The 9,001-nt window shown below is 28.0% G+C and overlaps 1 protein-coding gene across 1 annotated transcript; it reads left to right on the top strand.

The window, feature by feature from the left end:
- The first annotated feature begins 282 nt into the window (after positions 1-282).
- On the top strand, positions 283-4,908 carry LOC107615097 (transcription factor MYB11-like). The gene is made up of 3 exons (XM_021111480.2): positions 283-415; positions 1,044-1,173; positions 4,158-4,908. Exons 1-3 carry the CDS (start codon positions 283-285, stop codon positions 4,906-4,908), a joined length of 1,014 nt encoding a protein of 337 aa, XP_020967139.1.
- Positions 4,909-9,001: the final 4,093 nt, after the last annotated feature.

Here is a 9,001-nt window from a genome sequence, read left to right as displayed (position 1 = left end):
AAGGACAGGCAAATATATGTATGACCCCACTCTAGACATGCACAAATTTGGGAAAAATATGTTATTAAGCAAATAATTGGTGGTGGAGAGCTAGCCAGCAAGGCTTGTAATTATTAATTAATTACTTTGATAATATAAAGAGTAGTGTATTAATGTAGAATTGTATATATATGTTGAGAGAAAGGAGGTAACAGCGACACATCTCTTGACATAGATTTTACTTTTTCTTTGTGGCCTTGGCCTCTTGCATTGTCACTCTCTTTCTTAATTGCACTGAAAGATATGGGAAGGAGTCCTTGCTGTTCTAAGGAAGGTTTGAACAAAGGAGCATGGACAGCTATGGAAGACAAAATTCTCACAGACTACATTAAGATTCATGGTGAAGGAAAATGGAGACACTTACCCAAAAGAGCAGGTCAGTATATAAATATTTTTTCATACTGAGTATTAAACCACTCTTTCATTTTAACTCATGACAACAATAAAAAAAAAAGTCTCATAATTCACAAATTCAACTCAACAGAATACATAAATTCAGTTACAATTTTAGTTTTTATTATTTTATCTTATTTTATTTTTATCTTATCTTTATTTGCTTTTATTTTTCATAGGTCAATATTTTAAATATATTTAGTTTTACTTTCATAATTTACAATTCAATCAATTAACAATCAATCAAAAAATACAAAATACAATATTTTTCATCTTTTTATTTTTTATTTTTTCATAGTTTTATTACTGGGAATCGAAAAAAAATGTGTTATTCGTTTTGAAAAATGCTAGGTGACTAACATTTTTAATGTAAAAAATTACATATAATTAAAAAAAATGTGTTATTAGTTATGAAAAATGCTAGTCGACCAACATTTTTAGTGTAAAAATTTGGAGAATCAGTGAATATTAGTTCAAATGTAAGACAAAAAGAAAAAAGTGATATTCACTTAACATTTCTCATTAGTCATTATATATATAACTGCATTTCAATTATTTACATTTAGTAGTTGTGTAATGTAGTGTATGTAATGTAATGTTTTGATGCATAGGGCTTAAGAGATGCGGAAAAAGTTGCAGGCTGAGATGGTTGAATTATCTAAGACCTGGCATTAAAAGAGGAAATATTACTCACGATGAAGAAGAGCTTATAATCCGCCTTCACAACCTTCTCGGAAACAGGTCAATCATTTTAATTATTTTTTTATGGAGAATGTTAGGGGGAGAATGATTTTGTTGAATAATATGAACAACTACCAATCAAATAAAAACATACTACACCTCCAAATTAATTCTCTAAATTTTAATATTAAAATAATCATCCGTACACTAATAAAATGAACATCCAATATATCTATTATTTACATTGTTTAATATTTTCATTATTTACCTATACTTTTTCTTTATGTATATATTAGCCTTCTTTGTCAACTTATTATTATCATCCTATTTTTTTTTTTTTGTGATAACTTTATATTCTAATTGAATAAAATTATCAAAAATATATTTGTAATAATATAAATAAATAAATAAATAAATAATATACGTACATTCGCATAAAATTATATTAGGTGAATATACTTTACTACTGATTATGATGTTTTTATTGGATTCATGAATTATCTATCGAGTTAACATAATGTTCAATAATATTCATTTTTGTATCAAAGATTTCTCTTTTAATTAACATGTATAAATATATAATTAAAAATCCTCATTCTAAGCAAATAATAATCTTTTATATACGATCTTAATTCTTATCTAATTATTATCCCTAATGCCACCACAAGTAAATAAATTATTAACATATAAAAAACTTTACATAAAAATTACAAAACAATTGAGTTTTTAATATTTTCAAAAAGTAAAGGAAAAATATCTGGGCAAGTTATTATCATGGCCCCATTTTTTTGTTTGTTTATTGTCGCTCCCTAGTCCCTACTAAAAACATTTTTATTTTTTTGTTGGTTTGTTCTCGCCTCTTATAAGTAATTCTCACCTTTTAATATTTTGTTTTCATGAAAATATTTGCATTTTAACTCATTTTTCTTATGACATCTATGAAATTTGATGATACTATAAATTCGTAGGACAAATTAATCTCTAACAAAGCGAATTGACAAATTAATTTTTAATTTTTTAAAGTTTTAGACAATTTAATAATTCCTCATCAACTACTATATATACTACTGTTTAGATAAATTAAGGACCATTTTATCATTTTTCAAAAGAGTTAAAGACTAATTTTTCTAATAATATTTTATTAGGGACTTATATAATAATAATGATACTATTTTATTATACAAGTTATCTTATATTTATCAATTCCTCATCTTCATAGGAGAGGAGAGCCAAGGCAATAAACTATGGAAAAAATTATAGGTTCAACTAGAAATATTATTGTGTGTACTTTTTTCATGTCAGCAATTCTGTTGATAATTTTTGACAAAATTTATAGTGAAATAACATTAAATTACTTTAAAAATATTTTGAATAAATAAGATGAGAAACATTAATAGTATCATTATTAATACTTACTAAAATATTTAGGTAGGACAAAATAACAACCTGGCTTCTTTTTCTCTTAACGTCCTTTTCTTCTTTTATTCTCTTATACCTTTTATGTCTTTTTTTATATAATTGTGAAGTCGTCATCAAGTTTTTAATTTCGAAGTTTCCACATGTGCTTTAATTAAGTTGCCACATATTTTTTTCCTTAACAGTGATCTCAATTTTTGTTTTTCTTTTAAAGGTGCCATGCCTTTTCAGGAGTTAGAAACAAAAGGTGTGAAAAGAAAAGAAAATGTAAATATAGCGAAAGTCCTAAACTTTATATCTTCCATGCATGGCCCTAAACGAAAAATTTAAATATACTTGGTGTTGCTTGATTATAATATATATAGAGTTTGAAATATTCCTTTATACAATCTAATTATAAATTAAATGTAAATATTTGATGATCATTCTATATACTAATATGTATCTTTATAATAAGAGTGACTAGTCAGTAACTGGTGATATTTTATCTCCATATAACATAATTATTTTCTTAGATAATAAAGTAACAAAATTGTTGTTATTATTATCAACCAACAATATTGCAAATAATAATATTCTTAAATATCTGTATTTCGACTTTGTAAGTGTTTTTTTTTTTTTTTTGAAGACTGACATATATAATTAGATAATATATAAGTTGACACGAATATCATATCAATTCAACTAAAGTTACACTACTCATATACTTTCATGAAATTAAAATAGTTAATTTTTATCAATCTCATCGTTGAATTACAATCACCTATAATAAAGATTATTTATACATTTTGTGACAGCTGAATATCAATAAGACTATATCTAACATTTCATACTCATAGACATTTTAAACTTTTGTATTACGGTAATTTTTTATCAATACAAAGTATAGCAAATTAGTTTAGATTGACATGAAATTTAATTTCATAGACATGATCTATAAACTTTTATAAAAAATTGCCCCGTTAAAATGGTTATTCAACAGTATAACTTTAGTTAAATTGAGATTGATATCATTTAATTCTAATTTATAAATATCTTTGTAGAACATATTTAATGTATATTCCAAAAACACTCATAACTAATTTATCTTAATTACTTTTATTAGGTTTATAATATAATTATTTTTTTAGTTTTTATAATTTTACTAAATTTATAATTAAATTTTTATATTTTTTCTTTGTCAATTGAATTTCTACACTATTTTTAATTTTGTAATTAGATTCTTTTAATAACTAAAATATTAAAATTAACAAAATATTTTTCTAAAAAAAAAATATATAGTCAAATATCCAACTAGTTCTTAATTGTGGATATATACCTTTAATTTACGAATAAATATTTAGTTAATTCTAATATTTTTTACATTAAGAATAATCTAATTATAAAATTTAAAATAGTGTAGAGACTCAATTAAAAAATATATAAAATTTAATTGTAAATTTAATAAAACTATAAAAATAAAAAAATAATTAAACTTTACTTTTAAAATATTTTGATTATTGTAAATATAAGTGATGAATATACTTTTCTAATACAAATTAAATATATATAATTTCTGTTTTTTTTTTTAGCCGTAGATGCTAATATAAGTAACAATTAAATGAATGTATTATTATTAATAATCTTAGGTGGTCCTTGATTGCTGGGAGGCTTCCAGGACGAACAGACAATGAAATCAAGAACTATTGGAATACCAACATTGGAAGAAAGCTTCAAAATGGTACCCAAAATTGTTCATCATCAAACTTGCTCCAACTGGATCCGAACCCAAATCCGAAAACCCGAGAATGGCCATGCCCTAATAATTACCTACAAAATAATATTGGTTCTTGTTTGGTCCAGACTAAAGCCACAAGATGGCCTAATAATAATAAGGTCATACTCACCAAAGAAATTATCACAAAACAAAATAATGAAGGCATGGTCCATAATCATCACATTAATAATAATGTTAATGCCACGGATTATAAGATGAAGGGTTCATCGTCTTCGTCTCCGGTGTCACCATCTTCAGAGAGTAACACCAATATCAACGACAACAACAACAATAACAACAACAAAAATATCGAGGAAGCGTTGGATTTCATGGCGGATTTTCAAACGGAGGGAAATAATCTTTATTCGGAGCTTCTCAAGATGGACTTTGCAGAAGCATCATCATGTTTGGAAAATAACATGTTGGAAGGAAGTGGTAATAATAATAATAATAATAACAAACATATTATTAGCACAGTTGATAAAGCAGTAGGGCAGTTATATCCAAAATTATCATTCAATGACACCCATTTCCATTGGCCTTGGAGTGATTCATTGTATGATACGGATTTTGATTTTCAACACATGGAAAATATTATAGAGTCTGGATTTGATTGGCTTTGAAAAAACAAACACTTATTAATAATATGGCAAAAAAAGAACAAGAAAAACACAATGTGTGTGGATTATTTGTTTTGTTTAATAATATTTTAGAAATGGTTATGAATGAGCTAGGTTTCGGCTGAAAAATGTTGTTCCTTCATCTTGTAATGAAAAATGAAGATATTGTATTAAAGTTGTATAAGAGCTCTCATCACCAGAATGGATTTTCTTATTTTTTTTAAAGTATAATTTTTCACCCTTTATCGTTTTTTCTTAACTTACTTAAACTGTATATGGTAAAAAATCATAATAAAATAATTAAAAAATTTTGAGAAGACCTATTCCTCTCTTATTTTATAATTTAATCATCTAAGTGAGCAATGTTGTATATTCTTTTGGTTGGAGCTATAGCTCAGCTAAACTCAAGTTACATCTCCCTGTTTTTTATTGAGATAGTATAATATATAAACGAGTTAATTTAGTGTTTGAATTTTTAAAATGATTGACCAAATCCATCACCTTTAGAAATGCGACTCATATTAGTTTATGTACACATTTTTGTATGTCTCACAACAGATGTATAATATTGATATAAACGGTTATATGTTTATCTAATATTTTAATGGCTAGTAGTTGACCGTATATATATCTTTTAACAATTATATTAGATATACACTAAAATTAATTATTAATGTAAAATATATATTAAAATATAAAATATATATTAGTTTTAATATATAAATAGTATTTTTAATTTAAAAAAAAATTAGAGAATCAGCACTTTTATTAAAATTTGACTAATACTTAACTAATAAAAAAATATGAATAATAATTTCACACTATTAAAAATATTAATAATGATTATAAATCATAAAATCTTTTAATCCCCTAATACTACTCATCTTTTAAATATATTTTAAGATTATCAAATTCACGAATCACAAGTCTAAATAAATTTATAGATTTTACCTAGATTTAATTTATGAATTCTATCCATAAACTTATAAACTATTAAGATTTTTTTTTATAAAAAATATTATATATAAAATTAGATACATATTTACTCAAATCTAAACGTACTCCAAAAATGTCAAACCAATTCAGAATCATTTAATAGCCATATATAATTAAAATCTTTAAGTCAAGTCTAAAGAACCAGCATCATAACAATTGACAATTAAACATCCAAGGTCAACAATATTAAATAATAAAAAATTAGTAACAAATAACAACCATGAAGCATAATTTAAATAAACTATTTACATTGAACAATAAAAAAATTATAAGTTACAAGACTATAAATTTGTAATAGGCTATTAGTGGCAAAAAAATAACACATACATAAACTGTTGTAGTAACTCGATGGAAGCAAAACAAAAGCAGGAATAATTATTAGGGGGCAGAACTCAAAAGCTCTAATAAAAAGCAAATGCAACAATAACAACTAGTGACGCCCAAAATGACAAAGGAGAAGCAGAATGAGTAAACGACAAAACATAATTGAGGTAGGAAGGATTAAAGGAGAAGGCCGAGAAGCATGAAAGGAAAAGGAGTCCAGGAGCAGTGGAATATGACAACCACCAGCGGCAGAACAAACAAAGGAAAGAGGAGAGTGAGTGAGGGTTTAGTGCAACCCTAAGAAAAAACGCATGTTTTTTTTTTGAGTGTTAGAGGGCAGCAACTTTTATAATTTGTAGTCATCAAGTAGCCATCAATGATGATTTTAATGATATGAGATTAGTGTGAGATTTCATCTAATGATCTACTTTTCTTCTACTAGTTACATGCTGATGAGAATTTAATAAAGTTGCTGGTCCTACACTTTTTTATTTTTTAAGACCAAACGAATCTGTTTTGTCTCAAAATGGAGGTAAAACCAAATTTGCTAACTCATAAACTCGCAAATTTGAGTAGGTTTGTCTGAATTTAGCTAAGTCTATCTAAAAATGAATTTGAGACCAAGTCAACTTAATTCTATTACTTACTTAGACACAAACTATGATGGTTTTATGAGCTAATTAGCGAATTTGACAACCATATTGTGATTAATGTGATTTATAAAATTGGTTCATGTGACTTAATTAAATTCTACCAATTTTTATTTAGTCAAATCATATAGAATCATATTGGAATAATTGAAATGTGTCAATATCAAGAATCTGATCTATTGGAATAATGCAACAAACTGAGCAAAGTAACGCATGGTGGCAGTCAACTGTTCAAAGAACAGCATTGTACTATCGGATGTGAGATCAAAGTTTGGTTAAGCACTTTAGGGATGGGTGGTTAAAGTATTATTTTATTATTTAAATTTTATTTTTATGAGAATTAAATATATTAAAAAAAAAGATAAAAATTAAAATGATGGTATTTTAATGTTTTGAAATTAAATTTGTTTGAAAATAACTTTTCAAATTTTAAACCAAACATAGAAATATGATATTTTTATTTTATGAGAATATGATATTTTTATTTTAAAATTTTTAAAAAATATTTATAATTTTTCCCACCACACACATTCTGTGGTTAGAAGTATAACGATAATAATTTTACACAATAATATTCATCGCCGTAACAAAAAGCGAATATAAAAAATAATTTGTATATCTTTAACAAGCATTTATATATCTTGTAAGTTCAGTAAAATACATGTAGCATATTTCTTAAGCATATCTAAATTCTGAAAAATCCTATTATTATTTATGAAAAATGTTAGAAGTTAATACTTTTATCATAGAAAAGTAGAGAGTTAGTTAGTGTTAGCTCAAAGAAAAATAAGTAAAAAGTGTTAGTTACCTACATGTCACTGACTCACTGGGCAAGTTATGGACATTTTTAGTTTTGAGTAGTGTGTGTTGACTGCTTCATTAAGGAGAAGGTTGTAGCAGTATTCTCTTGTTTTGTAGCACAATCTCTCGGCATTTATTTAAATTCAAACCAAACTAGATAAAACTATTCACACTAATTTGAATTAAATTGGATTTTGTTCATACGTGGTCCAAAAGCATCAGTTAGGCCCAAAAACCTACAAAAACTTGAGAGATATCTACCGCACGATCGACCTCTTGAGAAGTCGGACAAGAATGCTATAGGTTGATAACTCCCCCCTAGAAGAGTTACAACTAACCCCAAATATCTCTCATCCACTTTTAGAAGAGAGATCTTAACAACCCTAAGATAAAGGGGCGGTTATCTACCATCAGAAGTGAAACTACTCCAATGGTGGTTATTGGTTCGTCATCTATAAATATACTGAAACTCCTCAGGTATAATTAAGTTCCAATATACTTAAACCTGCTAAGACCTTTGCTGACTTAAGCATCGGAGTGTTTTGCAGGTACCACCTTCCACCTTCTCACTAACAACTCGGACAATGGCCACCAGACGTGGACTAAGTCAAAATTCCTTCCATTGAGGATTTGAGCCTCACTTTCAAGCCCAAAGGCCACCCAGTTTCAGGTAACCCTCGGAACATTGGCACCGTTGCCCGGGACCTGTGGATTGACGCCTTATGACGGATGATCACTATGAAGACGGACACACAGCATCTAAGTCAGAACCAGAACACCAAGACATGGTCAACAATGATCAAGCCCTTGTGGTACCTCCTCCAAGAACAAAAGAACCATACGTCGAAGGCACCTCGGGCGATCATCACCACAGAAGGATCCCCTCAGAGGTTCGCCACCACCATGAGGGGGAAGAACAACCCCATTCTACCGATTTCATGAGATTACTACACGGACATCATGGCCGACTTGAGCAACTAGAGCAAGAGCTAGAACGACGGCGGGAGGCGGAAAGAAATTTGAGAATAGAAATCGAGCGACGAAGAGAGCTGGAGGAAAAGCTCTCGAAGTTAAAATCCGATATCCGAGGTAGGAATTCGAGTACAACTCGAGAAGACACCCCGTTAGGAGAAGAAGATCCTTTCACAGAAGATATCATGTGGGCTAGAGTTCCTAGAAACTTCAAAAGCCTGGACATGCATTTGTACGACGGGACGATCGACCCAAGACATCACCTAAGTAATTTCAAAAGTCGGATGTATTTGGCCGACACCTTGGATGCAACTTGCTGCAAGGCCTTCCCGATAACTTTGACAAAGTCGGCC

The sequence above is a fragment of the Arachis ipaensis genome, chromosome B9 (assembly GCF_059453495.1).
Source record: "Arachis ipaensis isolate K30076 ecotype BB chromosome B9, ASM5945349v1, whole genome shotgun sequence".
Lineage (NCBI taxonomy): Eukaryota > Viridiplantae > Streptophyta > Magnoliopsida > Fabales > Fabaceae > Arachis > Arachis ipaensis.
This window is presented reverse-complemented; position numbering and strand designations above follow the sequence as displayed.

What these genes read in the sequence shown, in the direction of transcription:
- LOC107615097 (XM_021111480.2), top strand. Translation starts at nt 283, where the DNA reads ATGGGAAGGAGTCCTTGCTGTTCTAAGGAAGGTTTGAACAAAGGAGCA. An exon ending in ACACTTACCCAAAAGAGCAG is followed by an intron (nt 416 to 1,043) that starts GTCAGTATATAA and finishes TTTGATGCATAG; the next exon opens with GGCTTAAGAGATGCGGAAAA. An exon ending in CACAACCTTCTCGGAAACAG is followed by an intron (nt 1,174 to 4,157) that starts GTCAATCATTTT and finishes TAATAATCTTAG; the next exon opens with GTGGTCCTTGATTGCTGGGA.